The sequence below is a fragment of the Chlorocebus sabaeus genome, chromosome 11 (assembly GCF_047675955.1).
Source record: "Chlorocebus sabaeus isolate Y175 chromosome 11, mChlSab1.0.hap1, whole genome shotgun sequence".
NCBI lineage: Eukaryota > Metazoa > Chordata > Mammalia > Primates > Cercopithecidae > Chlorocebus > Chlorocebus sabaeus.
This window is the reverse complement of record NC_132914.1, coordinates 102,569,046-102,588,752: the sequence shown is the minus strand read 5'-3', so window position 1 is coordinate 102,588,752 and position 19,707 is coordinate 102,569,046. Positions and strand designations below refer to the sequence as shown.

Here is a 19,707-nt window from a genome sequence, read left to right as displayed (position 1 = left end):
CCCATCCATCTGGCACCAAAGCCATGCTCCATATTCTGATTCACCACTCTCCTTCTCAGGTAGAAAGATGTAAAAGTCAAAAACACTTCCTGTGAAAGACAAACATAGTGGCTTCTCCTAAAGTGGGCAATTCACCTCCATACTGCTTTTGCAAAAGCTTTGACCATCACTCCATCTCTCAACCTGATTGTGTAACTATACTTGGCACTTTGCTAATTCTATTATATGAGTTCATTTAATCCTCATACAATCTTGCAAGGCCAGTACTGCTCACATTTAAAAATGAAAAACTGAGTAGCATGATCGAAGTTATGAAGCTAAGTCATAGAGCCAGAATTCAAACCCAGATTTGTGTGATCCTAATTCCTGCTTCATGCACTGTGGGCCCATGCTAATTTGCATTAGAGAAACATGCACCTTCCTGTAGCTGGAGCTCTCCAATTTGTATCATCCCACTCAAGAAAAGTCGGAAATGAGATGGTAGAAGACTCCTAGCCTGTTTCATCAGCATGAGAAACAACCTCTCACAGCTGCCAGGGACCATCAATCTTTGCAGATCTTGTCAAATTGCCACATAAGTCATTTTTATGCAGGTACAAAGGTTGTTCTGACGAGCAGTTACATTAGAATCTATTCAACTGGACAACCAGGTCCAGATTAAGGTTAAATCAGAAAGCGGTGGTTGGTTTAAACCAACTCTTCTTGTGGAAGGATAGGTCCAAGCCATTGTGTTGAGCTGCCTGGAGAGAGAACCAAATGCTGTCCAGCCAGTGTTCAAGGGGACACGGGCATCGTACCTGCTGGGGTGGCGTGGTCCTGCCCCAACTGCACAAGCTTTATCGTAAGGAAGAAAAATGGGTCAATACACAGCAATAAAGACCCCGGGTAAAAGGAAAGCCCGGACATGTTAAGCCAAACTCCTGACAGGCCAATGCAATTGCCTCAGGTTATTAGGCTTTTAGGCTCCATAGTCTAAAAAGTCTAAAAAGCACACCTTCTGGTGCAGAGGACTCATTTCAATAAAGGTCATTTCTTGGTAAGAGAAGTGGACATTATCCTCTGGCCATTCAAAACTGGGATGTTAAATTTATCACTCAACACTTTTATAAGAAACTTGAAGTCTTTGGGATTTGAATCCTTGTTCTCAAGTTCTCAAGTTTTGAATAATGCCCTGGCTATCCAAACATAGGGGGTGCCCCATCTGGAAACCATTTTAAGGAATCAATATACCTTTCCCCCCACCCCACAAAACTCCTTATTTTGAAAGATTTTACCTGCCTTAATAATTTCAGCCTGGGCAATATGGCAAGACCTCGTCTCTACTAAGAACACAGAAAATAAAATAAAATTAGCCAGGTGTGGTGGTATGCGCCTGTGGTCCCAGCTACAGGAGGTGGCGGTGGAAGGATCACAAGAGCCTCCCTCTTGTGAGTGAAAACGGTACGTTGATTTCTTAAAATGATCTACAGGGCAGGTGCAGTGGCTCACACCTTTAATCCCAGCACTTTGGGAGGCTGAGGCGGGCAGATCACCTGAGGTCAGGAGTTCGAGACCAGCCTGGCCAACATGGTGAAACCCCGTCTCTACCAAAAATACAAAAATTAATTGGGCATGGTGACATGTGCCTGTAATTTTAGCTACTTGGGAGGCTGAGGCAGGAGAATCACTTGAACCTGGGAGGTGGAGGTTGCAGTGAGCCCAGATTGCGCCATTGCACTCCAGGCTGGGTGACAGAGAGAGACTCGGTCTCAAAAAAAAAAAAAAAGATCTATCTAAGATGAGGCAGCCCAGATGTTCACCTGAGCATGGGAGACAGTGGTTGCAGTGAGCTGAGATCATGCTACTGCACTCCAGCCCGGGTGAAAGAGCAAGGCCCCATCTCAAAAAATAATAATTATAATAATTCACTTGTCAATATTTTCTTAGACACTTAAGTGCCAAAAGGAGCTTCTGATGGGCATGGGATAACTGAGGTGCCCACAGGTAGCTTATGTCATTCAAATCAAAGGCAAATACATTTTACATTTACAGGTACACATCACTGTAGGCACACGTAGATTTCTGTTAGGTTTCAGAAGTTATAAAAATAGTGTCTGGTCCTTCCTCAGCTCTGAGGATCCAGAATGTCTTGCTGGAAATGGTCACGCTCAGGCCAGAACATCCACAGCCACGTAAGCTCCTGGATGAGCCACTCCGTTCTTCACCAAGGATGTGATTATTTTCTTTTCTGGTCACTAAGTTGACCAGAAACTCCAGTTGTAGGGCAGTGACCACTGCATGGTCTACAGCTGTGATTGCTGATGGACTGCAAAATTTGTCCCCCAAACCAGAGAAAGAAATGGGGAGGGAGAGCAGAACACAGAGCCACACCCTCCCCAGCCTTGTGAGAACAGCAGCCATGGATAGGGCCCAGAAGGTCCTCAGGAGGCAGCAAGGCCCTAGTCTCTGCAGTCAATCCTAATGCAGATCAGTAAGAGCAAGGAATGAGATGACTTCACCCTCTAGAATCTTCCCTCAGAGAGCAGGGCCTGGAGATTGAATTATTCTGTGCTGGAGGAGATAAGCAAAGTGAAGACGAGGCCAGTTCACGGTGGCTGAAACTAGAAAAGAGGTCAAGCTGTGCTGCTGCACTCGATCACACTCTTTGGGAGTTAATTGGTCCAAATATCTCTACAAACTCAGTTTAAACATAATCTTTCTCCCTCAGAAAAGGAGCAAGGGGACAAACAGCAACCAGGATAAATCGCTCATGGTATGATCGTAATTTTTTTTTTTTTTTCTGGAGAAGGAGTCTAGCTCTGTTGCCCCGACAGGAGTGCAGTGGTGCGATCTTAGCTCACAGCAACCTCTGCCTCCCAGGTTCAAGTGATTCTCCTACCTCAGCCTCCCAAGTACCTGGGACTATTGGCACACACCACCACGCCCGACTGATTTTTGTATTTTTAGTAGAGATGGGGTCTCACCACGTTGGCCAGGCTGGTCTTGAACTCCTCACCCCAAGAGATCCACCCGCCTTGGCCTCCCAAAGTGCTGAGATTACAGGTGTGAGCCACTGCGCCCAGCCAGTAGTAATCCACTTCTAAATAATAGCCTCCTGGGGTGGATGGCATAATTCAGGAAGCAATGCCCAGACACCCACAAGCCAACGCACTAAAAACTGGAAAATGGGAGAGAAGCAACTTGGGGACAACAAGAATACCCCTTAATCTACTATAAATGGGGAAGAAACCTTGAAAATAAGGCTTATACCAGGAGAACCAAAATGCAGAGTTAGAGGAGATAAGGGATCAGGTGCCATAAACCAAATCACCTAAAAACAAAAAGTAAAAGGTGAATTCTACCAGTTTCCCTCCCACTTCTTCTGGCCTGGCCCCAAGAATTGAGGCTTCTCAGGACTTCTCCAATTTCACAACCATGGAGTCAAACGTTGGTGCCAATTCAGGGGAAGAGAAACTAGCCCAAAGTACCAAGGGATCAAGGGTAATCTGGAAACAAGCACATGGCACATCAAGACAAATACTGCTCTTGCTAGGGGACCTGTGCTAGACATTAAGTCCATTAGAGAAGTGAAAGGGGAAGGAAGACCCAAGGGAAGGGACTGGAACCAAGGGCTGGGGTTTGGTCAAAACAACATCTGCTTTACATCTGTGCCCAGAGCCAATCTTAGAAGGAAGACTGACTTCTGGAGTCCAAAGAGTGCTGGAGGAAGCCAGTACTAAAGGATTTACATTAATTTACTGAGCAGTGATTCCATGTTCTAGTTACACACGAGCCACTACTCTGAAGAATAAACTTGTGTAATAAGCTCGTTTTTCCAGGGTAAGCATGACTGAAAACCTATTGGTAAATTGCTTTCTCTGGTATCAAGACAATGTTGTTTCTCATCATCTGTATCATTTGAAAAATTTGTGGAAAGCAATGCAACATTTGAAAAAACGTAAGAGTGAAATATTTTTTAATCATAACCTCAAATACCATCATGTATTTATTTATTTTTTATTATTGTTTTGTTCTTTTCTGAGACAGGGTCTTGTTCTGTAGCCTAGGCTGGATAGCAGTGGCACAATCACAGCTCACTGCAGCCTCAACCTCTCAGGCTCAAGCGATGCTTCCACCTCAGCCTCCCTAGTAGCTGGGACCACAGGTGCACACCCCGCACCTGGCTAACGTATATTTTCTTGTACTATGTTGCCTACACTGGTCTCGAACTCCTCAGCTCAAGTGATTCTCCCACCTTAGCCTCCTGAGTGGCCGGGACTACAAGCACGCGCCACCACGCCTAGCTATAAGACCTTTTAAACCACAAGAACATTCCCTAAGAACCATAGAACCATGTATTCACCAATTTGGACCAGGTTTAATAAATTCACTGAGCCCAGCACAGTGACTTACATCTGTAATCTCAGCACTTCATGCAGCCGAGGCAGACAGATATCTTGAGCCCAGGAGTTCAAGATCAGCTGGGGCAAAAAAGGGAGGCCCTGTCTCTTCAAAAAATACAAAATAAAGTAGCCAGGCATGCTGGCTTGCACCTGTAGTCCCAGCTACTCAGGAGGCTGAAATGGGAAGACTGCCTGAGCCCGGGAGGTCAAAGTTACAGTGAATCATGATCGCACCACTGCACTCCAGCCTGGGCAACAGAGCAAGTCTCTCTCTCTCTCTCTCTCTCTCTCTCTCTCTCTCTCTCGCCCCCCCCCCCCCCCCCACACACACACACACACACACAGAAAATACATTGGGCATTCAATTAAAATCAGGTCTTTTGTTAGCAAAAAATGTAGCTTCTTTTATCAAAGAACAGGTGATCAAGGAGAAAGAATGAGTCGAGGATCAAGCCACCCGTTGAGTATCATAATCATCTCCTAACCTAAGGTCACACACTTACAGGGCTCCGACTCAGACTTTCACTCATAGCGTTAATAAAATTGTTTGCAGAAACAAGTGTTATTCAAGGTAGACCCCGTAACTCACATTCTCCCCACTTTCAATGTCTTTTGGGATTGTTGAAAAGATAAATCCTCAGTTGATGGTTTAAATACGACTCACTCTTGTAGAGTAAGATACTGTTTAGTCATATGTACCTTAGCAAAGTTGGCTTGACACTTGGCATGCAAGAAAAAGAAAGAAGAAAAGAAATAAAAGCAACTGACCAAAGGCAACCGCTGCAACTCAGATTACAGATGGATAGCTTCGGGTTTCCTCTGTCTGACAGTTTCTATTAATTCCACTTCTAGCTCACTTACTGTTAACTTGCTAAAACCAGCCCGGTGCTCTTCTTACCCTTCTCAGGGTGAATAGCAGTGCTGATCCAGATTCTCTGGGTAGTTACGCACCCTTCTGTTTTACACTAGGGTCACAGACTTTTTCTGAATGAACCAGACACTGAATGTCTCTCTAATGATAAATAAGCTCCACCTTCCTGCAGGTCGGGGTTCTGGAAGGTGGGCTGCCTCCAAAACGACCATGTCTCTGTGGCTGCTCTTTGGGGTGGGTGGGCTTTCACCTACCTGGCCTTTTTTTTTTAAATTAATGTATTTTTTGCATGCCTATTTAAAACCAAATATGTGTATGGAACACCTAAACCTTACAATCATTTTACATTACTATGATTTATCTTATCAATAACTATCACTTTCATTAAGTGAAACCTTATCCAAAGTTAATATATAAAATAGGAATCTCTATCTTTTTCTTAGTAATATGTGGTAGTCAAAATTTTTCATCATTATATTTACGTAGTTTCTGGGTTGTATAAAACAGCTATCCTAAGTGACCTAAAGATTTTAACAGTGAAATAATGGACCCATGTCATGATCAAGGACAAATACAGATAACAAATATTAGGTAGCAGCCAGCCACTCGAAACAGCATCTTCCGAGTCATCCTTGCTACAACTTGCCTGAAAATTCAGAAAGTTCTTACTTCCCTTAGGCTTCCGGAATTAACAAAGTCATGTGGCAAAGAAATGATTTATTTTTTACTTACTCATCAAGAAAAATGTTCTAAATATATAGCTATTCTTATTAGAGCTGATCTAAAAAGCAAAAAGCAAAAAATAAAAGGCCTATAGTCTTTTCTTTTTCCATATTTGCACTGTCACTAAAGAGGCTAAACTTATTTTGATTCGTAAACAGTAAAAATTGAATCTGGAAACCCTGAAGACCATGGTTTTCCCAATCTGTTTCCAGTTACCATTCATGATAACCTTCTGGAAGAGGTTTATTAATTGATTGTGTTTACTTCCATCTACACTACAATTCTCCAGATAAAATAAAATTATTTAATTTTCTTTATAACATGTTTTCATGATGGTTCCTGCCCCTTGGGGTGGTTTCAATCCATTCTAGCAAACCCTTAATTACACAATGAATTATGTTTTACCATTGGCTGTTTTGGCCTGTGTTTCATATCATTCATTTCTTCCCAATTTCAAAACTTCTTTGGACAGTTTTCTTTTGATCTCTCTCCCTGGATGAGCCCACTGGCCAATATTAGTCCCTTTCTTTCTTCCAGCGTGTATGGCTGGAGAACATGAGTAACATTCACTTCAAAGGAATGCTTTCAACTTCTCTTTGTCCAGAAGCAAGGGATCAAGAGCTGGACTGCAAATTCCCTGTCCTCTCCGGCTCTCCTCCTAGTTATTCTCTTACTAAGGGGCACCCAGTGTTAGGAATTATTTCAGAATTGGTTGTAAAAGCATCATTTGCTATAAGGCAAAGGTGCACGCTTCATCTCCTTACCTTAAGAAATTTTGCTTTTCCTTGCTGGCACCACTTTTCTCAAAACCTCAAGAATATGCATCTTGTTCTCACCTATCCCAGCTTCACCTAACAGGAGATGGAGCCAGCATGCTCCTCATCTCCCCACAGAGCTCTTACAGGTGGGACCACTTCATTTTCACCCAGAACCTCTCCTCTCTGGAGCCTAAACCCTGCCACAACTGTCTCCAGTGCACCAAAGATTTTGACCCTGACCCAAAGATTTTCCTTCTGAGCACCATTATCTTGGTCAATTTTAAAATCCATGAAAACGGCCAGGCACGGTGGCTCACACGTGTAATCCTAGCGCTTTGGGAGGCCGAGGTGGGCGGATCACAAGGTCAGGAGTTCGGAACCAGCCTGGCCAATACGGCGAAATCTTGTCTCTACTAAAAATACAAAAATTAGCCAGGCATGGTGGCACACGCCTGTAGTCCCAGCTACTTGGGAGGCTGAGGCAGGAGACTCACTTGAACCCAGGAGGCGGAGGTTGCAGTGAGCTGAGATAGCGCCACTGCACTCCAGCCTGGGCGACAGAGCAAGATTCTGCCTAAAAAAAAAAAATTCATGAAAATCACCTATCCAACCTCTCACCTCACATTTTGCTGACTTCCTCTATCCCAACAACTTCTGTGCTGCTGTGCTAACATACTCCCATGGCTGCTCCATGGAGCTTAGTTCCTTGAACAATTTTACCACATTTTAGAGTAGAAAATCCCACTCCCTAGGTAGAAAAAAAAAACCCTTCCTTTCGATAGTCCCGTCATTCCCAAGAAGCCGTTCTTATTGCATCATCAGTTCCAGTTCATCCATCCCTCCCCGTCCTCCCCATCCATCAGCCCGTTGTGCTTCCCTTTCCCTCTCTCCCTAGCATGCGTCTTGCAGTCAAATATTTCTGCAGCACTTGCTGTTCACCATCTATTCCTCTCCATCCCTGGATGAATCCGACCACCTGCTTTCTCTCTTCCTGCTCCTATTTCACAGGGTCCTACCTAAGGAAAATCTCATCGTGGCTACCAATGGGAATATATGATTTCTATCCACAGCAAGGCCCTCAATATGCCGGGTCTTCTGCCATCAAGTATTTATGTCACAGGCCCTGCCAATTTTTTTCAACAACATTTTAAACTAATAATTCTAGCTGTCATTCACCAGGAGCAACAAGCATGATGCCAAGTATTTTCCTAGGATATTAAATATGCTGTATTTGTAATCTGTCCCTCGAGCAGTTACTTCAGCCCTCTGTGCTCCCCATCTCCTCACCTTTAAAATGAAACATCATTATTCTGTCCATCAGATTATCATGGGTATGGAAGGAGATAACGTACAGAAAATGCAGGAAATCAGTGTATGGTGCACAGTCCTCAGTAAAGATTAGCTACTACTGCAAGAATGATGATGATGAAGATGATTACCCTGCACAATTATTACATTATCCCAATTTCACAGATAATTATACTAAGGACACGATGTAACACACCTAGTAAATGGTGAAGGGAATTTTAAACACAGGTCTCTCTGCTTCCAAAATGCAGGCTTTTCCAATGCTACTTCAACCCCGTCCTCTTCACCCTCAGAAGACAGTCTCCCCTCCTAGTACATGGATGAGAAAAGAGCCCATCAGACAACCTCAGGTCTGTATCTATGAGGGGCAGAGAGGGCCCAGCTGACATGGGTGCATTAGACATGGGAAATTTATAAAGGATCCCAAGAAACTCAACATAAGAGATTCATCATTTCTTTTTTCCAAACGCAAAAACAAAAACAAATTGCCAATGGGTTTTATGTTATCTCATTCCAAAATAATTTTCTTTATATTTGCTACCTTCCATAAAAATAAAATAGCTTTGCCAAGGAAAGAATCTCAATAAAATTCACTGTACATGTTTTAAGTGAAAGAAGTATTTGAATTACAATGTTTACATTGAGTGGCTATAGTTTTTTATTTTCAACAGCAAATATTATATTTGAGTCAACTTATTTAATACTGTTTCTTATGTGAAACATAGTCATAATATTCTTATAAATATTGCTTAAACTTTAAATCAAGACTTTTTTAAGAACACGAAAATTGATCTACAAAGAAAAAATGTTTTCAATTAAATTCCAGCTGGCCCACTGGAATTTCTCCCCTTTTTTTGGTAACAGCATCCCAATTTTTCTGTGGGGAATTACCCCCGCTCTTTGGCCATATGGTTAGGTGGGGGCTAATGATACTGATTGGCTCCAGTGGTGAGCACATGACCGCAGCCTGGCCAATAAGAACCCCACATTCTCCTGGCCCACTGACTGATTCAGAGATAGGAACACGACCCCAACAGGCCAGGAAAGCCCAGCCCTAGGACTTTTGATCAAACTACAAGGAAAAAGAAGTTATTTTTTTCCCACAGGAATTACAAAGCTGATAAGATATAAACTGGTCCTGTTTGTCACCACTTGAGGAAAGCTGCCTAAGAATGAAGACGAAAGCAGAGAAGAGAGTTTCTTCCTGTCGTTTGATCACCTGGATCCAGCTGTGACTACAGCCAAGTCCCTGGAGCTTTTCCACTCCACATGCCAATAAATTCCTTTGTGTTTGTTTGTTTAGGCCAGTTTAAACTGGGCTTCTGCCACTTCCTACCAAAAATATCCCAACGCAGCCTATTGGTGCCAAATAGCTGAGAATCTGCCACACTAAAATAAGAACATGGTTGATGTTCGCAGGTTTGTGAAAGCAGCCGAATGTCATTACCTTGAATTCACTTCTTTTTTTGTTTTGTTCAGTGTGTTACTGCACTGTGATTTAATTTCAAAGAGACAGAAAGACAGGAAAAGAAAGGCTTGTTTTCTGATACGCATGTAGGCTTTTTCTTATGATGATTAAGTTTCTAGACATTGTCAACCATGCTTTCAAGTTCTAAAGGTGAACCTAGCTAGGTTTTGAGTTCTCTAGCCTGTTGTAGGACCTATGTACATCGTTATTCTCTCCACCACCAGAGAAAAACCCACTCCCCAAACTACCATCAGTTTTTTCTTACTCTCCTGGTTCCTGCCTTTTAGCCTACAGCAATATCCATGCCTCCTCCATGCCAAAAAATAATTTAAAAAAAAAATACAAAAGGAAAAACAAACTTCAATACACAAAATCAACCACACTCACAATTGGGCAGAAACAAATAACCAAAAAACACTTGAAGAAAAGTGTAAAATGTTCATAATGATTGTCTCTGGTATTCTAACTGAATTTTTCTCTTAAAAAATACTTTCCTGTACTTTCCAAATTTCCTTGGTATTCTTTTTAAAACACAGTATATTTTGAAAATTTGCCTCCTCTTAAAGCCACCAACATCCCTCCATTCCTTACTGCCAAGCAGCATAAAACCAAAGACCCACATCACTCTCTCCACTTCCTCGCACCTGGCTCACTTCCACTTCGACTTTGTTATCATTCACACTGCTCAGCTGAAACTACAGTCCCCAGGGTGACCAATGTGGCCATCATGACACACGCAATGACTTCCCTTCCTCCTTCAGCCTCCGTGACCTCTTTGGACTATCAGCCATCTCTTCCCTTGGCTCAAGTTTGACTGCAGCATTATCCTCAGATATGGTAGTTTTTTTTTTTCCTTTCCTTCCCCATTAAGTCATTAAACAAATCTTATCAATTGCATTTTCTAATGCACCTTGTTTGCATCATCTCTTCTTTCCCTCTGCCATCTGACCCTCTTGTAGCCTCACTTCCATTATTCCTCTGTGCCTGCACCCTCCCTCATCCTATGTGTCACACTGCTTTGGGTGTTACTGCCCTAAAACTCAAACATAATCAATTAATTCCTCCACCTTAAAATCTCTATCAGCCCTTGAATGCATAAAAAAAACCAAGCACAATTATTGGCCTTGCACCCAAGGCCCTTCACAAGCCAGGCCTGCCCATCAACCTCATCTTTCACTTCTGCCCAGACTGTACCACAGGCTCCAGGGGATACCACCTGGTTGGCTGTTCTCAGACCTACTGTTTTCTTGCACTCCCATGCCTTTTTTCATGCTTGTCCTCTGCCCTGGGTTGCCATTTTTCCCCTTTTCTGCATGAACTCTTGTTCATCCTTCAGTTCCAAGACCAGCATTAAATTCTGAATATTGAAATAATTAGCACTTACCACACTGTATTTTGGTCCCTAGTAGACAGTGACCTACTTCAGGACAGATACATCATTTTATTTGTTATTATATACTAACTTCTCACCTATGGAAAGCAGCAAATAAATAAGAAAAAGGAGTAGTAGTAAAAACTGCAGACCCTTCCTAGAGAATTGATTTTTTTTAATATATAGTATTTCTGGCTTCCAAAAATAACTACCATTTTCCCACAAAGACTTTTCTGTGGTCTGCATAATATTGTGTTTCCCCTTTTCAAAGTTCTTTACTCTCAATACTTATTCTATTACTTTGGCCAGTTCTGGTTTGGGATCAGTCTGTTTAGATTTTTAAAAAATTTAATGTGCATAACAAAAAAATTAAGTCATCTTAATTTCTTAGCTTGTCATTCATTCATGGCATCACCTAATACTATAGTCAAGATTTATAAATCTATAGCTTCCACTTAAAAAATTGAACATGTTTGAATATACCTTTTGTGTAAGGAAAAGTAATATTATAATATTCTTTAACTTTTTCCAGTTAAATTGACTACATTTGTTTTTAAAAGGTCATTTATTTAATAAATTACTTTATTTTAAAGTTATAGGACATAGAATGAGGTACAGTCATAGAAAACCTAAATCTGAAGAATTCAGGATTTTAAATAGTGAAATAGTTAAGTAGTTACATGGCATCTCACATCCTGGAACAGTTAATTCTGTTGACAGAATCATCACTAAATTTTATTAGAAAAAGAAAGATGTCATGAAATCACTCCGTCCTTGAAGAGCAATGATGGAACTGATTCAACAACTATTTATTCAACACAAACTATGATCAAAGCATGACATGAATAACTCTAGAGCACAATAAAATGGGTAAGGCATTTCCCCACTCTCAATCCCCAAGGGAGAAAAGACAACAATGTGAAGAACGACGATATAAACGCAACACAATGCCTCACAAGAAAGGTCCAAAATGCTGTGAAGGTTCTGAGGAGAAAGACATGCTATGCAGCTGAGAGAGCCAGGAAATACTTCTCACGAAGGATAACACACAAGCCCTGCAGAACAGATGGCATTTCTATAAACAGAAAGGGAAAGGGCCATTCCAGGCAGTGGGCACGGTAAAACAAAACACAATGACAGGAGCAAGAAGCATGAGGTCGCAGGAGCCCCTGAGAACAGTGGCCAAGAGCAGCTGTGCACAGCCCTCCCGGCCCTGGGCTCTGCTCGCTCCCCACTGCAGGATCTCCTCCCACACCATGCGAGCCAGTCAGTTTGAGGCTAAAACATAAATGCTCTTCCTACTCCTAATAAATCCTGGGTTCAGTCCAGAGGACGATGGGAATAATTGAAAGGTTTTGAGCAGAGGTCCTACACAAGTGCAGGACAGTGCTCGAGGAAAATTAATGTGGCCACACATATAGAAACTAAAGGGAGAGACTGAAGGAGAGACCAAAATATTGCAATAATAGGAATACGGTCAGGGTGCAGAACTCGCTGTTGCTAAATGTTTGGGTAATAAACTCCAGGAGCTAGAAGCCATCGACTACTGCTTCCTTTGTATCTAAAGTCCTAATTTTAAAAATGCATATTCAAATATTTAATTCCCAGAAAGCTTTACAATCCCATTCTCATCTTCTCTAAATTCTTTGTAGTAAGAAATAAAGTTTGACTCCTTTTTTTTCTTTTTTTTGGGGACAGAGTCTGGCTCTGTCACCCAGGCGGGAGTACAGTGGTGTGATCTCGGCTGATTGCAACCTCCACCTTCCCAGTTCAAGCAATTCTCTTGCCTCAGCCTCCCAAGTAGCTGGGATTACAGGGGCCCGCCACCACACCTGGCTAATTTTTTGTATTTTTAGTAGAGACAGGGTTTCACCATGTTGGCCAGGCTGGTCTTGAACTCCTGACCTCAAGTGATCCACCCACCTCGGCCTCCCAAAGTGCTCAGATTACAGGCGTGCACCACTGCACCTGGCCCTATCTTTGATATTTGACCATGGACGGCTTTTGAGCCCCATCACTCCCCTTTCGCCCCACATCTGTGTAAGCCAATAAGAAAGTGGGGGCAATTCTTCCCTGTGCCAGCAGGAAGACCAAACCTCTGCCCATTCATAAGTAGCCTCAGCCCAGCCCATTCTCCAACCAAAATAAAAACCAGACCCGTTTGGATGGCTGCCCTGCTCTCCCCAGAAAGCCTCATAGAGTATAGCCTCAAGAGTAATACATCTTTCTGTACCCTCCTGAGATGTGGTGAATCAGTCTTGACATCCAACCCAGTTTTGGGTGGGACAGTTGATCCCACCCTTCACTGGGTAACCAGAAATCGTCTTAAAGAGTGAACTGCGGCAGTGTCCTTGCTATAGCTAGATTAGAGGCAGGACGATGCAGAGAGAGGGGCCATGGAAATCCCGAATGCGCCTGAGCTCCTGATCTCTCCACAGGGAGCTGCCCATTATTAAATGTACTGTGCTCTAAAGATAGCTCAATGGTGACTATGTTGAATGGCCCTATATATTCATTTGAATATCTAGTTATCAACTTTTAAAAAATTCAATGTGTACTTGGTAACTGCTTGGCCCCAGTCTTTCCTCCCCAGCTAACTCTAAAACACTGCATAGTCATAGGAGCTACGTGCTTGTTTCTCCTATAATCACTTGCTTTTAACTAAAAAAAAAAAAAAAAAAAAAACTCTACACAAGTTGGGATGGAAACACAATTCAACATTTCCCCTTCTTAAGATCCTTGAAGTGCCCGGCTATAAAAAGCACAAAGAACGTTCTCCAAATAGCACTTTAGTTACAACCAAATGATCATCTTGACATGTGCATTACATACAAAGTATTTCCATGTCTTTTCAGCCATACCCACAGAGATCTGAATGTCATAATCATGAAAAACAGCAACTTCCTCAGAAAGACAGCTTATAAAATCATTAATATTCAATACTTACACATCTTTGGCTGCTCCTGCAGGGCCTAGAGAAAAAAGAAGATAGGTTTGTATTGGTGTGATAGTATTGCTACAAAAATGTTGTCTAATACCTAACCAAAATACAGTAATATTCCTGAAGAGACAAGAAAATGGGTTTAAAAAATTTTTCAAAAACAGAGAAAGGAGGGCAGAAAATCATAAAACTCAAATCCTTTTTTTTGTTTTTCCAGACACAGTCTCACTTTATTGCCCAGGCTGGAGTACAGTGATGCAATCTCGGCTCACTGCAACCTCTGCCTCCTGGGCTCAAGTGATCCTCGCACCTCAGCCTCCTGGGCAGCTCGGAATACAGGTGCATACCACCATGCCTGGTTAATTTTTGTATTTTTTCTTGAGATGGGGTTTCACCATGTTGCCCAGGCTGCTCTCCAACTCCTGGGCTCAAGCAATCCTCCCACCTTGATTGCCCAAAGTGCTAGGATTACAGGCATGAGCCACTGTACCCGGCCTCAAATTCCAATCTTAAATCTCAAATTTAGTTTAAGTTTCAAATCTTAGCTTTGGAATCTATTCCACCCATCTTTAAGAATTCCTGCAAATTACACGGTGCCAGTTCTCAAAAAGATTTTACAGATCATGTTAACCCAACTTCCCATTTTATGAATTTCAAAACTGGCAGACTTCGAGAAACATTTTTTTTTCTAAGCCACACACCTTCTACGTTGATGTCTGCATGGCATGGTTAAGTCAAACTGCACCAATGCAAGCAATGAGCTAAATGAATTAGGAAGCCTTAAAGACACGAGCTTAGTTCCAAAAAGAGTCACATGTGTCTCTTAACTCTGCTCCCACTGGCTTCCCACCTGTGATGGTTAATACTGAGTGTCTACTTGATTGAACTGAAGAATGCAAAGTATTGTTCCTGGGTGTGTCTGTGAGGGTGTTGCCAAAAAAGATTAACATTTGAGTTAGTGGACTAGGAGAGGCAGACCCACTGTTAATCTGGGTGGGCACCATCTAATCAGCTGCCAGCGCAGCTAGAATAAAGCAGGCAGGAGAAGGTGCAAAGAGCAGACTTGCTGAGTCTTATGGCCTTCATCTGTTTCCCATGCTGGATGCCTCCTGCCCTCGAACATCGGACTCCATGTCCTTCAGCTTTTGGACTCTTGGACTTAGACCAGTAGTTTGCCAGGGGCCTTCAGCTATAGACTGAAGACTGCACTGGTGGCTTCCCTACTTTTGAGGTTCTAGGACTTGGACTGGCTTCCTTGCTCCTCAGCTTGCGGACAGCCTATTGTGGAACTTCACCTAATGATCATATGAGTCAATACTCCTTAATAAACTCTCCTGCATATATATATATATCTGTCTGTCCTATTAGTTCTGTCCCTCTGGAGAACCCTAATACGCCACCCATGTGAAAAAGACAGCCCATCTCTTCCGGTGCCCGTCCCCATTACTTCTCACAGATTCTCTGCCCACATTTCCTCCTCCCAATATCTTTATCCGGGAGGCACAGTACTTGGTTCCAACTCTTACAAGATATACGGTATTTAACATCCTTTAACCTCTTAAAACCTCACTTCCCTTATGTCAAATGAGGGTAAGAGAGTATCTTTCTCAAAGGTTATTGTGAAGATTTAAAAAGACAATGTGTAAAAAGACAATGTAAACACTTAACACAAAGCTGGCACATAAAAATAGCACACTAAGTTATTAGCCGTCACACTTAAGTTAATATTTCAATTTTGATATATATTAAATAGAAATTAAAATAATTCGTGCACAGTCACAGAGGTATAAGAATAAAGGAAGATGCGCTACAAAGTAAGTAAATAAGTCTGTGGGGGAGTTATTGCCAAATTGCAAAAACAATCCAACAATGATATTCATTTTGCATCTGTAATACTGCAAATTAAAAGCTGATCCTAAAGATAATTGAAGCTATGTCTCAAACAAATTCTTTCAAGGCTTTGACTAAACCTAAACTTTGCAATAAATTCAGTTCCTTTCTTCAGGGAAAAACATTTCTGTGGCACCATTACTGTTAAAATTATATAAACTGTTTTAGAATCAGAGATTATTAAACCAAAAAATCCTAAACTTAAAAAAAAGTCTTAACATAGGAAAAACTGCCAACATAGAGTGTTTTTGATAGAAAAAAAAAATAAACAAAAGATTAGTGCCACCATAAATCCGTGAAAATGAACGTTTTATTTTAGAGTCAAGCATGAGAATCTTTAAGAAAATCTATGTAAATCAAAAAATATTGAGATAGGTCTCAATCAATTCAGTTTATTTTGCCAAGGTTAAGGAAAGCCTGTGACACAGCCTCAGAAGGTCTGGAGAACATGTGCTGAAGGTGCTCAGGCTACAGCTTGGTTTCATATGTTGTGGGGAGACATAAGATGACAATCGATACCTAGACGATGTACACTGGTTTGGTCCAGGACAACTCAAAGGTGGTGGGGGCATGGGGGGGAGGGTTGTTTCCGGGTCACAGGTGGATTCCAAGATTTCCTGATTGGCAACTGGTTGCAAGAGTTTATTTAAAGATCTAGAATCAATTGATTCCTGGAATTGTCTGAATTTAGAGATTGTGGAAACCAAGGTTTTATTTTGCCAATGAAGCTCCTTTAAATGTTTCTCATCAGACTTAAAAAGGTGCCAGGGTGGCACCATATGAAGCTCCTTTAAATGTTTCTTATCAGACTTAAAAAGGTGCCAGGCCAGCACCGTGGCTCATGCCTGTAATTCCAGCACTTTGGGAGGCTGAGGTAGGCGGATCACCTGAGGTCAGGAGTTCAAGACCAGCCTGGCCAACATGGTGAAACCCTGTCTCTACTAAAAAGAAAATACAAAAATTACCCAGGCATGGTGGTGGACGCCTATAATCCCAGCTACTTGGGAGGCTGAGGCAGGAGAACTGCTTGAACCCGGGAGGCAAAGGTTGCATTGAGTTGAGATTGCACCACTGCACTCCAGCCTGGGCAACAGAGCAAGTCTCTGTCTCAAAACAAAAACAAAACAAAACCAAAAAACAACAACAACAACAAAAAAAAAAAACTGCCAGACACTAATTCTCTCCTAGATCAGGAAAAAGACCTGGAAAGGAAAGAGAATTTCTCTACAGAATATAGATTTTCCTCTCAAGTGACAACTTTGCTTAGCCATTTCAAAATACGTCAAAGAAATATATTTTGGGGTAAAATACTTTGATTTCTTTTCTTTTTTTTCTTTTCTTTTGTTTTTGGAGTCTCATGCTGTCACCCAGGCTGGAGTGTAGTGGTGCCATCTTGGCTCACTGCAACCTCCGCCTCTTGGGTTCAAGCTATTTTCTTGCCTCAGCCTCACGAGTAGCTGGGATTACAAGAGTGCACCACCATGCCTGGCTTATCTTTGTATTTTTTAATAGAGACAGGGTTTCACCATGTTGCCCGGGCTGGTCTCAAACTCCTGAGCACAGGCAGTTCAATTGCCTCAGCTTCCCAAAGTGTTAGGATTACAGGCATGAGCCACCACACCCGGCCTGACTTCTTTTAGAGCCTGCTGTCATGTTGGTATCTTATTGCTACAAAGAGTCTGCTTTGTCAGTCTTATTAAAGTCTGTTTTAATGTTAAATGCTGATCGGTTGTACCTGAATTTCAAAGGGAAGAGGGTATAATGAGGCATGTCCAATCCCCACTTCCATCATGGCCTGAACTGGTTTTTCAGATTAATTTAGGAATGACCTTGGCCAAGAGGAGGGGTCCATTTAATCAGTTGGGGGAGCTTAGAATTTTCAGTTTACATCGAAAAAGAAAATATTATCTTCTTAGCTTTTCTTTTTAATTTTTGTGGAAAAGGATAAAGAATGTGTTTGGGTTTTGCTGTAGTCAGGGGAACGGAGAGCCAGAGGTGAGCCTTTGATTCTTCAAGCCTTACAGAGGGAAGAAAACAACGATTATAATGTGGACCATGAGTCCTCAACATTTTTTTTTTTTTTTTTTTTTGAGACGGAGTCTCACTCTGTTGTCCAGGCTGGAGGGCAGTGGCACAATCTCGGCTCACCACAACCTCTGCTTCCTGGGTTCAAGCTATTCTCCTGCCTCAGCCTCCTGAGTAGCTGGGATTACAGGCACCTGTTACAATACCCAGCTAATTTTTTTTGTATTTTTAGTAGAGACAGGGTTTCTCCATGTTGGCTATGCTGGTCTTGAACTCCTGACCTCAAGTGATCCACCCGCCTTGGCCTCCCCAAGTGTTGGGATTACAGACATGAGCCACCACACCGGGCTGAGTCCTCAACATTTAAAGACGAGGGATGATCCAGTACAATCCACAGGAAGAAGGGAGTGGCCAAGGCTGCCCTGCTACATCTCAGGAATGGCAGCAGGGGGATGGGGTAAGAACAGCATGGAATCGGAAGGCAGATGACGGGAGTCGGGTCCCTGCTCCAATGTCTGTCTGACAGTCACTAAATCACTTTGTTTCAGCATCTAGTAAATGAGGACTTACTGGGTCAACAAATGCAGCTAGGAAGGCAAAGCACAGTAATGTGTGTGAAATGAGAAATGAGTTTACAAATGGCCACATGTTGTGCATTCAGTGCTTATTTTAATCAGCATCAAGAACTCTCCATCCACTTCACCTTGATTACACCAAGCTATGGGCACCATCAAGGGCCTCTTCCCTGCTGGGCTCACCATTTAACATCCCAGCAGACCCAAGAGACATGTGTGGTGTCACCATTTAAAACAAAGTCAACAGATCATTCCCTCTGTTCTAAAACAGCCCTCATTTGAAAGGGCATCATCAACAGAATAACTGCAATGGTAGAGGTGGGGCAAAGAAGTCAGAAACACTACAGGAAGAGTGTGCGTGCGTGTGTGTGTGTGTGTGTGTATGATTGTAAAATGTGCTCCATTTTTTAAGAGGGGAGAAAATGTGCATCTTAGAAGCAAGGTAACATGGTGGTTATTGAGAAGCCTGTAAAGAGGGTGATGAGAATATGACTCCCTAACACACAACTTCCCAAAAGAAAAAAAAAAAAAGGTTGCAAATGTTGGAAACCCTGAACAAAACTATCAAAGTACCTCAGTATGTAAAATGCAAAGCATAAGTTTATTTGTCCTGCAAAAGTATAAAATCATAGAATGATCAGAAATAAAATAAAATTATCCTCACTGCAACCTTTTTTTTTTTTTTGAGACGGAGTCTCGCTCTGTCGCCCAGGCTGGAGTGCAGTGGCCGGATCTCAGCTCACTGCAAGCTCTGCCTCCCGGGTTCACGCCATTCTCCTGCCTCAGCCTCCCGAGTAGCTGGGACTACAGGCGCCCGCCACCTCGCCCGGCTAGTTTTTTGTATTTTTAGTAGAGACGGGGTTTCACCGGGTTAGCCAGGATGGTCTCGATCTCCTGACCTCGTGATCCGCCCGTCTCGGCCTCCCAAAGTGCTGGGATTACAGGCTTGAGCCACCGCGCCCGGCCTCACTGCAACCTTTTAATCATACTTCACTTACATATTTATTGTAATTAACCAAATGGCAAACCCTAATCGAAGTAATTATGCAAAAAGTGCTTTGATCAAAATTAGATAGTGGCAAGATCCCATTTGCTTTAAACTGTATCTGTGGTTCATGTGCTTTATCATTTATTAAACAAATATGTATAATGTTACATCTATTTTTTTCCAGACCACAAGGATACAGCATTCATCCTAATACCAGTTCATATCCTGCCAACTGTCTCCTTACTGTTTAAACATAACCTTGGTGGGTTAATACAATGGGCCTAGGCCTCAGGAGAAGTAGAAATGAAAAAAAAAAGGTAACAATGTTTCTTGTGGGGAAAAAAACACACCAAAAAATAGAGAGAGACTATTATAATTTGGGGAGAGGGGGTCAAAAGATTTAATG

At 42.3% G+C, this 19,707-nt stretch overlaps 1 protein-coding gene across 1 annotated transcript in view; it reads right to left on the bottom strand.

Annotated features, from left to right (window-relative positions):
- Nucleotides 1-19,707, bottom strand: part of C11H12orf75 (chromosome 11 C12orf75 homolog) — a 41,077-nt gene that overhangs the window by 7,914 nt on the left and 13,456 nt on the right. Inside the window, exon 2 of the mRNA XM_008004513.3 lies at nt 13,830-13,854. Coding sequence (XP_008002704.2) covers nt 13,830-13,854 — 25 coding nt within the window. The remainder of the gene's footprint in view (nt 1-13,829; nt 13,855-19,707) is intronic.